General features: G+C 42.2%; 1 protein-coding gene across 9 annotated transcripts in view; it reads left to right on the top strand.

Moving 5' to 3' along the window:
• Window positions 1–17,169, top strand: part of Snx31 (sorting nexin 31) — a 56,156-nt gene that overhangs the window by 24,200 nt on the left and 14,787 nt on the right. For 8 of the 9 annotated variants that reach the window (XR_010050247.1, XR_010050246.1, XM_003479860.4 and 5 more), the window contains 3 exons: window positions 2,077–2,146; window positions 7,966–8,058; window positions 11,184–11,387. Coding sequence is in view for 7 of the 9 variants with exons in the window: in XM_003479860.4 (XP_003479908.1) it covers window positions 2,077–2,146; window positions 7,966–8,058; window positions 11,184–11,387 (367 nt within the window). In the remaining 2 variants the exon portion in view is untranslated. The remainder of the gene's footprint in view (window positions 1–2,076; window positions 2,147–7,965; window positions 8,059–11,183; window positions 11,388–17,169) is intronic. The other variant, XM_063257626.1, reaches the window with a different exon arrangement.

Genomic DNA, 17,169 nt, shown 5'->3' with positions numbered 1-17,169 from the left:
GAGCTCTGGTTGGGGCTTTGAACTTTGTAAGGCTAGTCTCTGCAAGGCTAGAAGTCTATACTGTTACTGAGAAGTATTCGGAGAAGTGAGCAGCATCTTTGGCATGGAGCATGGAGAGAGGGGAGGACTCATCCTCCTCTAAGAGTTTAGAGAAAAACTTCCGGAAGAGCGAGCACCAGAGCACAGCTGTTCTTGGGATCAGAGTAGGCAAATCTGAGTGCCGTCTGTCTCGGGTCTTAGCTTTATCGCCCTAGCCAAGCTATTCAAGCCTTCTATGCCTCAATTTCTCTTTCAATAAAATTTTAATAATAAATAATAATAGCGTTACCCCCTAGAATGATTGTAAGTAATCCTATAAACAGTTTTGGGCATGCTAGATATTGTCATATTAGTGATAACAATGTTTCTAATAACCAAAAATAAAAAAATCCCTGGGGCTGAGGCTTTTTATTCATGTGTTCTCATGAGAATTTGAGGTCAAAGTTGAGGTGAAGCATTGTCTTGAAGCTTAAACTAGATATTAGGCTGGCTTTGCCCGTGTCTCTATTAAATAGGCAAATTCTAGATGATAAGTAAAAGATAAAGCATCTTCCCACCACAAGCCACCATCTCATTCCAGGCAGGTTGCTTCTTTGCTCATGGCCCTGGGGAAAGGAGAAGCCCAATAATGTTGGCAGTGAGGGTCAGTTCCCTGGAAGTGGACATGGTATCACATCCCTTGGTGCCTCCGATGGGAGTAGACCAGTTCCAAGAGCTTCATGAGTCCAGCAGAGCTTTAAAGACTTTTCTCATCCATGACATCTCTGGGTGCCTTTCTCCAGTGATGAAATGGTTCCTTCCAGACAGAGGGCCTTGCTGTGAGCCCTCCAAGCTCAGCCTCAGTGGGACTTGGGCCTCTTCAGCTCTCTGGTGCCACAGTTGCTATTTTGTGCTACATAAATGCCCCTGGGCTGTTGGCAAACAGCTACACAGAAGGGTGTAGGGTGCTTCTTTGCTTCTCCCCACCCCCAAGATGAAGGTGATCTTTGAGTACCATTTTAACCCTTTCCCTGATCAGTTCAGTCACCCTGGGCAGCTGGATGCAGCTGCCGCTTGCCGCTGCCTGGTGGCTGGGTGTCAGTCAGCCATGGCCCACCCTTCCTGACTGTCTCTATCTGTGCATCCTCAGTGTCCTCTTAGGCTTACATGGTCATGAATTTCAGCTCATTCTGGTGATTCTGGATATGACAGGCAGACAAGGAGCCCCTACTATTTATAAGTCACCCTGCCAAGACCCAGAGAAACAACTTCTGAACAGGGCTTAGGGGTCTTCATAACTGATGTCCAGAAAACTTGGTCGGAGCAGTGGCTAGGAGAACTGCAGCTGGGAAAGCACAGAGGGTGGGTTGCTAACACAGCCTTGGGAAGCGGGGACCAGAGGGAAGGATGTGGGGTGGCGCTTGCAGAGAGAGATATGTAAGTCTGGGAAGGAAGGCAACAAAGCAGTGATCTTCCAGGCCAGCCAGGAGAAGAGAAAGCACTGGATGGACTGCAGAGATGGGCATGAGGATGACAAGAAATGGGTGCAAATTAAAGCAGGCTGGTCCCATTCATGAAAGCAAACACTACACAATCTGCACTCGGAGTCTCTGAAAGGTTTCATTGGAAGGGCCCCTCTGGTAGAATGTGTGAAGGTGAGGCAGAGGCCTGGGAAAGGTTCCCAGGGTCGTGCTAACAGGTGACAAAGATGGCTGTGCATGGGGTGCTGAATAGGCTGTGGGTACATGGGGGTCAGGTGACCATGCTGGGAGCTGGTGCTGGGGCTGGAGCTGGGCAAAGGGTGTCCAGGATTTGCTGGTCAAGAGCAAGGCTAGATGTGAACAAGAAGGCAGTCTGTTCCCCAAAACCTTTGTATTTTTGCTTCTTTACTCTCAGAGCCCACCAGGTAAGAGCGCATAGCATGAAGAAGACAGGATGCAGAGGAGGTGGCGGGAGAAACAAAGGCTAGGAGAGGTGGGGTGGGGCTTCTCGGGAGGAGACCAATGCGTGCCATTGGCCACGTCCTCTGAAGTCGCTCAACACTTCGACCTTGTGCAGGTACATGGACCCGGCCCTCGACTCCATACTGATGGCCTGCGGAGCAGCTGTGGAATTGCTTTATATGCAGGTGAGTGGACCAGGCATTAGAGGAACTGTTTAAAAATTATAGTACTTAAGAAGCCTGTCTCCAAAACCTAGAACATGCAGAAGTGGAGAGAGAGAGAGAGAGAGAGGTTATCTGAGACTAGAGGAGAGGGAAAGGGAAAGGTCCTTTGCCCTAGGTGCAGTTTTTGTTGGGTATAATGAGGAAGTTTTGGTATAGATAGTGGTGAAGGTTGCCTGACGTGGTGAATGTGTCTGTGCCATCTCACCTGTACTTATGAATGGGCAAGATGATAAATGCTACATCATACATATTTTAATCACAACTTGAAAAATGAAAATAAAAGTAGAGGAGTTTGGAGGGAGGAAAAATGAGCTCTCCCTGTGTTTTAACCGACACTCTGAATTTATGGGTGGCACCCTTATCAGCAGGGCAGTGGTGGTGAACCTACAGCCCATGTGTCACACAGCAGGTCCTGCGTTAACACAGAAAGCTCTAGAGGTTCGCCATCACTGACGCAGGCTAAATTGACAGCCCTAGAAAGGATATCACTCCTAGCATAGGTTATATGTGGTCCAAAAGTCTCACACCAGCATAACCTGCTTTTCTTGGAGGCAACAGGCAGCCACCTGCTCCAGGCAGGCTTCATGGGTGCGTGGCCTCTGTAGTTGCTTTGGGCCCTGGGCTTATTTAATGCCCTGCCTCAAATTATCCTGAAATTCTTAATAGTTTTTGCAGAATTGACCCCACATTTTCAACTTGCACTAAGTAAGCTCTGCCAGTCATATCTTTGATCTTGCCTACCCACTAACCTGCAGAGAAGTGGAAAGGAATTCCCCTTCCTTGGTCTCATGGTGTGGGGAGGCAGTGAGTGGTCAGCAGCTCTGCCCCTGATCACCCTGCAGACCCCTCCTCATGTCTGTCAGCTTTACCAGGTCACCATTCTCAAAGACCTGCTCCTCCCGGGCCCCGTGCGTGATTACGGAAGGGAAGAAAGTTCTTGCACACTGTTCTCAGTAGCCAGCAGCACTGTGGGCCCAATCCTTACCCCAAAGGCCCCTACCTAGGCTCAGTTACACCCAACTCCCCAGCTCCTTGTTCCACTGATGTAGGCTAATTTGACGCCTAACCCCTGCCAGCCCTGAGTGTGTCCACCATTTGACAGCGCCTGTGGATATGTCCACACTTGTGTGCTTTCTTGTCTCACCCAGCTAGGATGATATCTGTAAAATAAGGTATTTAAGGGTCAGAAATTTAGCTCAGCGGCATAAGCACCTGCCTGGAAAACACAAGGTCATGAGTTCAATCCCCAGTATCTAAAAATAAAAAGAAGTGAAGAAGAAGAAGGAGGAAAAGAAGGAGGAGGAGGAAGAGGAAGAAGAGGAGGCACATATATGTCACTGCCTGATCTCCAGAATTTAGAACTGGTTCTGGCACTTGATAGGCACTAAAGCCCCATGATGAGCCTGACATTGCTTCATTAAAGTTAATGATAACACTGTAAGGTATTTGGTACCACCCACATTTCGAGAAAAGAGAATCTTTAAGTTTGCTGACAGAGGATGGCACAGTTCTGGCATGAGTGGCTAGAAGATATACAGAGAGTTTAACAGTACGTCCTTGCAGGTAGCTTTTATGTACTTAAAAGGTAGAATTGAAGAGAGGATAGATGTTGGGAGGGTCATTAGTCTTAATGAGCTCTTCAAGGCAACAGGAGACATTAGTAATACCTGCCATAGCGCTGTGGCTGCGGTCAAAAGGTCAATGGGTGGACGCTGATGCTTCCATGTAGTGGAAAGCAGAGGCAGGAAAGAACCTGAGTGCCTATCTCCTTAGGTGACCTAGGAAACCAAGATCACTAATAAATCACCTCCACAAAGCTCTTCTGAATTCTTAAGGAGACAAATCAAAATAACACGTATTAAATGTTTACTATTCACCATTGTATTTTTGTGGCTAGTCTGCAGCTTGAGTTCATTTCCTAGTATGCTTCACCCATCCTTACTAATGCTCAGTGTACTCACACCATGTCATATGAGTTGGAGTGTAATTTATCATTGAATGTTTATTGTGCCTCATTGTCACTGTGCGCTGGCAGTTATACTAGGTTATCAATTGTGTCTGGCTTATTGGAGATCGCATCCTTGGTAGAAAAACACATCACCCAAGTCTCACGTTGTTCCCGCAGGAAACAGTCTTTGTGGTATCGCTTCTGGTTCTCATTGTGATAAGAGATTAGGACAGCCGGCATCATAACATGATTTTTACGTGGCATTAGGAGTTGTAAGCCAGAAAGAAATAGGTGAGGCTATTTCTCATGGGATAGCTGGAGGGGAAAAAAGGTGGCTTTGGGAAATGCATACTGCGCAACAAATCTAAAAATGCACTGTGTCCCTTCATCTGCCTGTCACTGCTCTTTTTCCCCATGGTCTTGGGTCAGCCATTTCCCCCTCTGAAGCACCGCGATGCCCTGTGAGCATCAAGTTGAACTCATAGTCTCCTAAGTTTTCTCCCAGATTTAACAGACAGTTTTTCAAACTTCATCTCATTGTATGGCAGTTTCCAAAAAATTGTAATCGATGACTTAATAACCTTAATCATCATCATCATCCCCTGAATCCATGCAGAGGCCTGAGAAGATGAAATCTGTAGGGCAAGAGGGCTCATGGCTGCAGCAGCAGCCCGCGGTTGAACCATTGCAAGCCTGCACTGGAAGGCTGAAGGAACTGGAGACCCATGTCCATCCACAGGCAAAGGCGAAGCCCAGAGCTCTTCAGAGATGGACACACTTCCTTGTTTCCCTTCGTGTTCTATGCATGCTACAATCCTATTGGTTGGTGCCACCGAGATGTGTCTCGTCCCTCAGTTTGCTGGCCTACATGCCAGTCATTCACAGACACGCCCAGAACAGCGTGGTAGGAATCTGCTGGGTGTTTCTTCATCCATTCAGGTTGGCTGAGCAGGACTAATTCCATATCCTGTTTGATTAGACAAATCTCCTCTTCAACATCATTGTCCTGTGCTAACGGTTCTTGTAGGCACTACACCAAGCCTGGCTGAGGAAGGATAAAGACGCTTAGTTCTTCATGCTTACACCAGTTCCAGCCTGGCATGATTTTGGGGTTCACTTGGAGAAGAGGTGGTGACAAGGAGAAAGCTGGAGGGAGGGTGGCTGCCCAGCTGGGAAAAGTACAGCAGCGTGGGCAAGATTAGGAGGCCTTGGCGAAGAGACCAGCCCCGGCTTTGATCTAACTTCTGCCATTTACACGCTGAGTCATCCTGAGCATCATAAAGCTCCCCTGGCCTCAATTTACACATCTGTGAAATGACAGTAACTTTTCCTACCCCACATAATAGTTGAGGAAAAGTCAGTGAGAAAACCTACCTATAGCAGATCCCTAATACATTATTTTTTTTTTCTCAATTCCACATCCCTTTCCTCCAACCTAAAGAGCAATGTCAAAAACATTTTGCTTTTCTTTCTCCTCTGGGAGATTAAGCGCACCCTGCCTGGTCACTGAGGGACTTGAAGCAGACTTCTGTTCAGACCAAGAGGCACAGAACGGTTGCACACGTGCTGAACGCGGGCTGCTGGAGCGAAGGGCACAAGTTCTTCCCACCAGGGCTGACAGTCTTACTGAGGAGCACGGCACACGCTTCCCTGTCATGAGAAGTCACAGCAGCACGAGCTCTCTGGGCGCAGCTGACCACCTGGTCAGCTCTTACCAGAGCCTCTCGGGGCCGGGCTGGCTCCGGCGAAAGGCGCTGGCTGCCTGCAGAGGTGAAGTGCCCAGAAACTGGTGGGAGCAGAGCAGATCAGGCCTGTGCAGCCCGCGGGCTGGGTTGCTTCAGCTTTTCATCCGGCCTCAGAAGGATCCTGACGGCTTCCACAGGGACCATTGTCCTCCAAGTGACTCCTGCCATTGAGCCCAGTGATGTTGTGCTGAAATCTGCCATGGCTTAGAAAACAACCAGGAAGCCCATTAGGAATCTGGAATTTGCTGAATGCACTTAGCTGCAGCTGAGCAGATGGGGCCTGACCATATGTTCTATTTTAATTTATTAATGTTAAATTTGTTTTCATCTTATAAAAAAGTTACAAATATGTAAGACTCCAAAACAAAAGTATATCTCACCTCAAACTTTAAACCAGCTAATCAGCTTTATATTTAGACTGTTAATTTTGGGGGTGTATATAGATTTCATTTATTTGCACATCCATTCTTTGACTCATAAGTATGCAAACTAGGTTTGTTTTTATATGTGTTTGTCATTTTAGAAAAATCAAGGTCTATTATTACATTCTTATTTTATAACTTGATATTCCTTTTATGTATCAATAGCTGGCAGATTTTGCCCATGTTGTTGAATAATCAGTATGTTTTTAATGATGGCGTTACCCAGTATTTGGTTATATGTGAATTCAGTTACCTACTCTGGCATTTCTTAACAGCACCTACACTGCAGGATGGCTGTAGCATCGACTTTTGTTGTAAGTAATTAGAGCTTTGCCTGAGCTGTGCTAAACATTCTCAGTTATCCTTCCATATCCACAGGGGTTTGCACCAGAACCTGCTGCAACACCAAAATCCAAAGATGTTCCAGTCTTTTATAGATATAACAGTGTGGTATTTGCATATGATCTACCATATTCTCCTGTATAATTTAAATAATCTCTAGATTATGTATCCAGATATGATGAAATTGCTGTGTAAATTAATTGTTATAGTGCATTTAGTATGTGGGGGGTAAAGTTTTTCCATGTTGAGTAAAGATGCAATTTCTGAATATTTTCCATCCACGGTTGGTTTAATCCATGGGATGAAACCCATGGATACAGGGATGATGGTATCTAGTTTTCATTCATAAGTTGAAAATTTGTTGCTATTACAAAAATACAGTAATAGCTCTATCAATATATTTTCCTCACATCTATGTTTATGATTCTTGTAGGTGGTTTTAGATTTGTAATACTAAATTATTTTCAGAAAATATTACCAATTAAATCCATCACTCCTATAAGAATGTTCTGTGTTCCCAAATCCTTATCAATTCTAGTTGGATGTCTTAGTCTTTGCCAAATTAAGAGGAAAACATCCTTTTGTCACTAGTGAGGTTGAATGTATATTTGTCATTTGGAATTCCTTTTGGTCAAATGCCAGTGTATATCTTTCATTCATTTTCCTGTTGACGATTTTATATTTTTATTGCTTTCTATAAATATTTACTCGTTACCATAATGATGCAGTCATTTCCCTTGTTTTACCATCTGCTTCTTAGTTTTGTTCTTGGTGTTTTTTATGTTTAGAAATTTATATTTTCATGTAATTATATATGATCATTCCTTCCTCATACATTTTGTCTTTGAATCTTAAAAAGATAATCCCCATCTCAAAATCAGATGAATGTTCTCATCTTTTTTTTTTTTTTTTTTGTCTTTTTCTTTTTTGCCAGTACCAGGGATCAAACTCATGACCGCACACTTGCAAAGCAGGCGCTTATGCCGCTGAGCTAAATCCTGAGCCCGAATATTCTCATCTTTTTTGTCTAGTTCATTTATGTTTTTTTCAAAATTAAATCTTTAATTTCTGTGGAAATTATTTTGATGGGTGATATGAGGAAAAAGAATAATTTTATTTTCTTTGATGCATGTTACCAGTTGCCTCCAAAATGTCAGACAGTCTTTTTCTGTCCCTTTCTTTAAAAAATAACCCTTACAATGTGATAACTCCTAACACAGATACACTTCGGTCTGTTTTATAACCCTTCATACATGAGCATGTTTTTGTCAGATAACTCTTTTCTGCTAAAGCTGCTAATTATATAATTTATATTATTTTAAGGCAGTGCAGGACATTGAAAAAGAATGGATTAAGCCCACACAGGCACAGAGGCAGCAATTAGACGCTCTTCAGAAAGAAAACAATCAAACCAAGGTGAGTCGAATACCGTTCGGAGACATGTATGGGAAAGGAGTTCAGGAAGCTTCAGAAGTGGGCTGTCACTATTCTTTATAAACCCATCATGCCCTAACAGTGAGGCTCTTTTTAAAAATAAGAATACTTTCTCTGACTTTTCTGACTAGTGAATTAATACAGGCCTTTCTAAAACATTCTAAAAAAAGACAGTATATTGTGAATGCTTTGTAAAGTTAATTAATATAGATCCTCCACAATATTTTGAATGATTCCAGAGTATTCCATTACACGGCTGTGTTATCATTTAGCTTGCTAGTTTCCCAGTATTGGAAGTCAAATTGTTTCCAGCTTTTACTGCAATAAATCACTCTGGCAGCAAGTGCCATGAGGCCCAGAACTGTGTCTAATTTGTATACTCTCTGTGTCCCCCACACCTGGTACAGTGCCCCCCAAACTCTGCAGCCAACACCTCCACATTTGAGTGTGTGCTCTGTTTTCCTAAGAAGTTATTTCTAAATACTCATTTTAAAGCTTTCATAAAGGAGCCACCCCCTCATGTACCTCCTGCCCCAGAGTAGCACATATGAGTCTGGCAGACAAGACAGATTTAACCAAAGCAGGGGCCCTTAGAACCCATTCGCCGTGTTTGCAACTGCAGCATTGATACTGAAAATGTGACAAAAACTTAGAGGACTCATTTATACTTAGATTGATTAGGGAGTCATTCTCCAAAGGCTCAGACACCTTGAGATTTTTATTGGACAGGGGGAAAAAAGGAAAAACAAAACAAAAGGGAAAAGTACGTAGTGCCACAATTTAGAAACCCCAAAACTTTGGGATTCCACCTCAGCTTTGTCATAAACAGTTTAAAGTTTAATTTGTCTGTGTTTGTAAATTTTGACAGAGTACAGCTTCCAACCAAAAAATCTGGTTTTATTATGCTGCTTGGTTTTACCAAAATGTGTGTACTTTTTGCACACAACAAAATTTATCTTCTATGATAGATACATGCTCTGAATTTAACATATGACATGTGGTATGGTCTTCTAAAAATTACTTTAACTATGTGAACTAAATTTTTAAAATCGAATCATTATTGAAATTAACTTGTTTTCTCTCCAAAACATCCATGTGTAGCGATTCCCCAAATTTTTTATTTGTACAGTTCTTCTGCTAGTGGAAAAAATACATAGACAACTAGTGCTTTACTTTATGTACTTGAACAGTAAAATTTGAAGTAGTTGAAAATGAGTGAAATTAACTCCAACAAGAGTTATTGGACCTATATCAGAGATAGCTAACTGTGGGCCTCCGGTTTTGTAGATGAAGTTTGATTGGCACCCAGTCACTCTGCTTTTTAAGTTATCTAAGGCTGCTCTGCCTGGGATGCTGAAGGTGAGAAGCTGCAGTGGAAAGCTGGGCCCCCCAAGCTGAATATAGTTGTATGACTTTTGATAGATTGGACAGTTTGCTAGTTCCTGTTTAAAATGAAAATATATAAACATACCTTCTATAGCTATATGTGTTAAATTGTCTTTTTTAAGTGAAAAAAAAATTTTTTTTGGTCTTTTTGAGACAGGGTCTCACTGTGCGTTCAGGCTGGCCTTGCGCTCACTTTACAACCCAGGCTGATCTTGAATTTGCAACGATCCTCCAGCCTCAGCTTCCCAAGTACTGGGATCACACCGGGCCCAGCTGTTCAAGTGTAATCTTCTTAAAAGAACTAAATTTCAAGTCAATGATCCTTGGATTATTGACTCTAGTTTCACCTAGTAATACTGCAGTGTTCTTTTACAAATGACAAATGCCAGTAAGCATTTTGAGTAAGTTCTTTATTTATTGCAAATTTTCTTGAAAACTATAGCTTCATTTTTTATTTAGCACATTCATTTCTTTTAGCTTATTGCAGCCAAGAGATATTTGCAATTTTTAAAAATCATGGTATCAAATCATAAAAAAATAGATTTGTACTATATAATAAAAATTATCATAGTAAGGGCATGAAACTGCTGTATCTTCGGTGGCAAGAGGACTCAGCCCCTGCCCTGCAACAAGTCCTCCCACTTGGTGGCATTTGCTGTTTCTCCCTGACCCAGCTGAAGCCCAGGCAGCTTAAGCATCACCCAGGCCAAAGCGTGAACTAATAGTGAACCTGTCCTTCTGGTATGCAAGGACAGTAGCTCTGCACACTTGTCCAGCTGGTGGCAGGAGATCAAAAGTCTGCCGTGTCTCACCACCTCTGTGTTGGTACGATTATGTTTCACTTTATCAGCAAGTCCTTGATATAGTGGTGGAAAGGGAAACACAAGTTACCTGGCGTCAAGAAGGGATCAGGAAAGAGCAAGGCTGTCACTGGGCACTGTGGCCTTTCTGATTTAACCACATGCTAAAGTGACAGCTCCGCTGTCTCCACACACATCTTCCACGCCATCAAGCCAAATATGGCAGACGCTGCAGGGGCAAGGCGGAGTCACCAAACTGCTCTCAGATAACCCAAATATAATTGATAGTGGTGAGACTTAGTTTAAAAATAAACACTCCTGATCAGATGTTCACAGGACAATATGCAGGGACCTCAGTGTGAACTGCAAATGTTCTCTGTTCTTAGATCACGTCAGCAATGAAGGGACAGGCTACATTTCAAAGTGACACAGAAACGTTCCCTTGGCATCTGGAGCTGTCAGGAACTGTCCTTAGGAAGCAGCCTACTCACCCTCATTTCATGGCATTTCCAAAATCTTTCCTCTGATAACCGATACCACCATCATACAAGAAAAAGCAAAAAAATGAACTACTTTTCCTCCTACATAAATCTCAGCTAAGCTTTTAAAGGAAGGCATTCTACAGACACCCTTTTGGTTTATATTGCTGAGATAAAATCATTTCCACTCTGTTTTATTCAGCCCACTCTTCTCATTCCCTCCAGGAGGAGAAAAGTGCTTGGCACGATCAATGATGAACTAGGCAGGATGGTCCCCGTCCTGGCAGGCACACTGAGGCCCTCCCAGGGCATCATCCTCACTTGGGCCCAGCAGGAAAGGGGGTATCCCTGTGAGGCAATCGCGTGTCACCCTGAAATAGTGGTTTTTCGATTGAGGTCTTCATCTGCGTCAAAGCGGTCTTTTGCTTCCCTCTTGGAGCAGTTTCTGCAGCTGTGCCAGGAGGTGCAGCTCTATGGGTCTGTGCAGCTGGATCCCTGCCGCTGTGACTACCCAGAGCCAGGCTGCGAGGCCGTGCTCTCTGTCGGCAGAGACAAGATCCACTGCTGCGTCACCCTGCCTGACAACCGGACCCAGGACATCACCTTCCAGATGAGCAGGGTGAAGTGCTGGCAGGTCACTTTCCTCGTGAGTATCCTGGTGCCTTGCTTTGTCACTGATTTAGAATCCCGCTGCTCTTGGAGGACAGAGTTGGCACCAGAAACAAGTTTGATGTTTAAATTTTTACCTGAGTGGAAGGCAGTAAGCCCCGTTAAACATCACCTGATGGCAGATGCTGGTACAGGTCCCCCACCCAGGACAACAGGGAGACCAGTCTTCCTCCTTCCAAAAATGGGCTTCTCTGCTGCTTGAAGGGCAGCTAGAGAAATAGCAGCAGGTGGTAATAACTGCACCCATTGCCTGAGCAGTTACGGTGTGCTCAGTGCTACCGAGAACTGGACACTGACCAGTAGAACCCTGCTGAAGGAGCCTTGGTGTCATACTTTTTTTTTAAATTTTATTTAAAGAAAGACAAAACAAAATGGAAAATGGGTAGAAATAGTACATACTTTCAAAGAAAAAAGTAAACAATAATAAATCACTTGTTGATGTTTACATACTGTTCTCTTACAAATAATTGTTCAAGATACAAAAGTGGGACATATAAATGGGGATTTAAACAGGGAGACTGCAAATAGTTCTGTTCAACTATCTAATAAAAACTTAGTAATAGTTTATCAACCCTATACACTTAAACATGTACACATTTATCCATATCTTCACTTATGTTGAGATTAAATAAACTAAAGCAGACTAAAATCGCTCTGAACTAAGATTAATAGTATTGCTGAATTTCACATCATGACACCTGGAATCAGCACTGGGTACTGTAGTGCCTTTTTTCCCTTCAAAGCATTTGTTCATTTCATCATGTGTTATAAGATCAGTTCTCATAAACTGTTTTAGGTTTCATGCAAGCATGAGTCTTAACATGTATTTCTATCCTTTCTATATTAGAGAGAGAAACAGAACAAAGCAGGACAGAACAAAACATATTCCTATAGACACATAAAACTTAAAATACATATAAAACTGCTGTACAAGGAGTTCTATCATGGTTACTGTATTGTCTCTTGTTATCGTCAATAGAATTGGCTATATCATCAGATAAAGTATAATTGAATATATCAGTACATAACAGTATTAATAGAAATACAACTTTGTAGATAGTGTAGAACTACAAAAACAGGTAGTAATCAAATCAGATTGGGTATCATAGTGAATCACTGTCATTTTCAGTATAGTTGTCTGTACTCCCTGACTTGATACTATCAACCTAACAGTTTTGAATAAAACCTGTTAATAACAAGCAGCAATCAAATCAGATTTAACTAAGATCAGTCATGATATAACAATATAAGTTATACAGTTATCCAGATTAAGTTAATAGGAAATCAAAGATGATTACTGTGCTATATCCTGATATTTTTGGGATAGCTGTCTGTGCCCTCAGATCTAGTGCTTATATACAAACTGGGACAGAGTAAGTTCTGTCTAAGCAGAGTGGTGTGAGTAATATGAGTTTTAATTCCTGATACACTATTAGCAATATCTTCTGCTGTCTTTTTAAAGACTATTCCTCCTCTTTCACTCCCCCAGGGTGTACTGAGTGTTTTTGGGTCTCCCCAAAACCCTTGGTCTTATATTGGGGGGGGCAACCTGCTATTTACCTAAGTGTTTCTGAACTCTCTCACTCCTGGACTTGATCTTTAGTTGTATTTCTTTACTTATTAAAGCCTGTCTTTCCAACCTATCCATAAATACTGGTCCAGTTGTCCCTATTACTCTCTGGTTCCCTATCACATAGAGTTCTGTTTTCTCATATTTGATTTTGGTCCATATACCCTTCTTCAGGTTAATTATATTTCCTATAAAGAGCATTTTGGTGGATCCTACCACTTGGTCCACTCTGCCTGAGATTCTCTCTTTGTTTCCTTAATTTAGTGTATCTAGGCCATCTACATTAGAAATTATATACAACCTTCTCTGCCTCATTTCTATTGTGCTCTTTTTCTGTCATTAGTTGTCTGTTTGTCTTCTTCATTTCACTTTTTGCTCCATTCATTGGGGCTTCTCTGCCGCTGTTCCTGAAATCCTGGTGCTTTTCTCTCTCTTTAGAATGTCCTGTAGTATTCTCTGTAGGGTTGGATTAGTGGTTGCAAATTCCCTCAGTTCCTCTTTATCTTGGAGCATATTGTTTCTCAATTAATTTCCAGAGACATTTTTGTAGGGTATATCAATCTGGGCTGGAGGTTATTTTCTTTCAGGACTTGGAATACTTCACTCCACTCTCTTCTTGATTTCATGGTTTGTGCCAAGAAGTTTGCTGTAATTCTGATGGGCTTTCCCTTGTAAGTAATCTTTTTCTTGTCTCTGACAGCTTTTAATATTCTGTTCTTATATTGTATTTCTACAGTGTTGATTATTGTATGCCTGGGTGTAGTTCTGTTTTGGTTGTAGGTGGCTGGAGTTCTGTATGCCTCATACATCTAAATATCTTTTCCTTTTCCTATGTTTGGGAAGTTTTCCTTAATTATTTCTGTGAATAGCTTTTGTGGTTCCTTTGTTTGTACCCCTACTTCTTCATTCATATTCTTTATTCTCAAGTTATAGATCCTTTTGTCATCTTCTAGCCTTTGTATTGTTACTGCTTGTTTCCTTGTTATTTTTAAGAAATTTTTCCTTTCATGATCCCATATTGCAAACCTGTCCTCTAGTTTGGACAATCTATCCTTAGTTTCTTTCAAGCAGTTTTTCCAGCTTTCAATGGAGTTTTTAATTTCCTGGTAACTTCTTTGAAGCTGTTTCATATATTCTATGTTTTCTCTATTTTCTTCATCAAACAATTCTCCCCTTTTTTGTGTTCTTCCTTTCTTCCATCTGTTTTTTTCTTGAGATATGCTTAGCATTTCTTTCATTATTGTATTTATATCTTGCTTTACTTGGTTAAATACTTCACTTTTGAACTCATCTATTAGGTCCCGAAGATATCGCTTTATGTCTATTGGTGCCATGCCTGATATTGCATGTTTGCTGTTCTCATTCTCCTTTACATTTACCTTTCCTGGATCAATGTTCTCAGGATTGGGGACTGAGGACCCTTTCTTGTTGCTTCCTCGTCTCATATTTTTTGTTCCTTCCATACAGGTGTATATAGGAGGCCCAGCTTCTTTCTTTGTTGGTTACAGTTTATCTGAAGCATGCTGGCTAGGTGCTCCCACCCACTGCAGTGTACTATAGAGGTACAGACCAGGGCAGCCTATGCTGGGCCCGCCCCTCCAGGTCAGTCAACCTGTTGAAGGCTTCACTGCATTAGGGTGCACTGCCAGGCATAGGGACTTGGTTTGGGTTAGCCTATTGGGTCTCAGTCTGGGGCATGTCCCAGGTTAAGTGCTCCCCACCAATCCCACTTGAGAAGGAAATATGTGACTGAAGTCCCTGCAGTGCCCTGTTCTGGCCAGTCTGCCTGGTCCCAGAATGTCCTCTGTTGGAGCCTTTTTGTCTATGGAAGGGTTTTTATTCCCATCACTCACTGCAGGTCGATGCAGGGTTCCCCACCAGCTCCACTCTCAGTTCAGTTCACCAATTCCCATCCTTAGTGCGAATGCATCTCCAGTGAGTTGAAACTGGTGGGCTTTCAGGTAGCTCGGTAAGTTTCTACTGCGTGTGTTCAAGCACAGCAGCGGCAGCGAGTTCAAGCAGCAGTACCGAGACTGTAGCTGTACCAGTAGTAGCACAGGGACTGTATTTTTAATTGGTTTCTCTCAGCTTAATTTGTTCCTGGGTCGGGAGGCTCTATTTCCCTCTGTCTGGGACTCCCCACACTGTATTATTTTTGGAATCTAAGTTGACTATCTCAGGGAGCTTCTGTAGCCTGCTGTTATCTATCTGCCATCTTTTTCGAGTCCCTTGGCATCATACTTACACTTCCCTCTCCTTACAAGACAAACCTTTATGACCAGACTTACTGAGTGCATATTTTTTACTTAGTGCTGTGCTGAGCACTGCCACATCTTTTATAGTTACTTCAGTTCAGGGACTCAGTACCCTCTGCAGTTCTGATCACAAACCAAAAAGGATGAGAACTGAATCAAATTTCCTCATAAGGTTAACACTGAACCTAACCACTGAATTTGTCCAACTCGGTTTGCAACCAGAATAGTGAAAAGAATCCGGTTTGTGAATCAAGGTATCACTGACTGATTCTGACGGTAGATCATCTGGGGTTGTCTGGACCTCACGGGGAATTGTTAGCTGACCTAGGACTTGGATTTTTCTCTAGCATTTGAAACTGTCCACCTTTCTTCCACTGCCCAAGTCCCTCTCTTTCCTCCTCTCTTTTTGTGAGCCACGTCTACCTCTGAGCCTTTCTGAAGTGCTGGTGTCTCCTGGGGCTCCTATCCTAGCATCTTTCCTCTACACAGTCCCTGAAATCAATCACCTGGGTCCTCCTTGGAGGCCCAGCATCCCTGCTGCCTCTGGCCACCTTCCCCAAGAGATACTCAACATGACAAATTTGCATGCCTGTCCCATCTTGTTCCTCTATTTTGTGTTCTGTGTTTTGCCAAATGAGACTTCCATTACCATGTCCTGATTGCCAATCTAGACATACGGAAATCATCTCCCACTTTTCTCTCTCTCACCTATAGATTTACATGCTGATGGAGACCTGTCCAACCTACTTCCTTGTTATCCCTGAAAACTTTCCTCTCTCCACCCTCACAGCTTGGTCTCGGCATGCCCTGCATGCGTGGATCACCCAGCTTTCTATCCCTTCTCCTTGTCTCAGTCTCTTTTCCTCTTTAGAGTCAAAGAAAATACATTGTATGGTTTCAGTGTATTTTAAACTCATGGAAACTTGTTTTGTGGTCAAAAACTTGATCTATCTTGGTCATGTTCCACATGCACTTAAAAAGAAAGCCTTTTCTTCTAGAGGGGAGTAGGCTATACATATCAATTGCTTTGGGGATTTGCTTTCTTTTTTATCGCACAGTTAATTGGAAATGGATCCAGCTGGTTGTATAGATCAATACTTTGTTTCTTTTGATTGCTAGGCAGCCGTCTGTGCTATGGGTGTACTAAAGTTTATTTAACTATTCCCTCATTGAAGGATATCTAGTTATTTGCAGTTTTTAGCTATTATGATGACAGCTGCTATAAATATTCATATACTGGATTTTGTCTGAGCATAAATCTTAAATTCTGTGGGATAAATGCCTGAGAGTACAGTTGCTGGGTCATATGGTAATTGCATGTTTAGCTTTTTAAAAAACTGCTCACCAGTTTTTGAGTGACTGTATCATTTTTCGTCCCCACCAGCAATATGTGAGTGGTGCAGTTCCTTTGCACCCTCTCTAGCATGTGGTGGTGTCACTATTTCTTATCTCACTCATTCTGGTAGGTGCACAACTTTTATCTCAGTGTGATTTTTATTTGCATTTTCCTAATGGAAAACAATGTTGAGGATTTTTTCATGTGCTTATTTGTCATCTGTCTCCTTCAGTAAAGTCTCTTCATTTCTTTAGTCCATTTTCTTTTTCCCTTTTTTTTTTTTAACTGTTGGGTTTTGAGAGTTCCTTCTGTATTCTAGATGCTAGTTCTTTGTTGAGCATTTGTTTTGCAAATATTTGCTTGCTGTATTTTTTCATCCTCTTAACAGTGTGCTTCATTGGGTAAAAAAAAATTTAACTTTGTTGGAATTTGGTCTATCATTTTTTTCTTTTATGAGTTATGCTTTTGCTGTCTAGTCCAAGCATTTTTTGCCAAACCCTAAACCATGAAATTTTTTTTCTGTTGTTTCTTTTCCTAAATTTTGTGGTTATGTGTTTTACATCAAAGGTTGTGATTCACTTTGAATTAATTTTTGTAT

The sequence above is a fragment of the Cavia porcellus genome, unplaced genomic scaffold (assembly GCF_034190915.1).
Source record: "Cavia porcellus strain 051 isolate PalLab524CR breed Dunkin Hartley unplaced genomic scaffold, mCavPor4.1 scaffold_10, whole genome shotgun sequence".
NCBI lineage: Eukaryota > Metazoa > Chordata > Mammalia > Rodentia > Caviidae > Cavia > Cavia porcellus.
The sequence above is the reverse complement of the archived record's forward strand: the minus strand, read 5'-3'. Positions and strand labels throughout refer to the sequence as shown.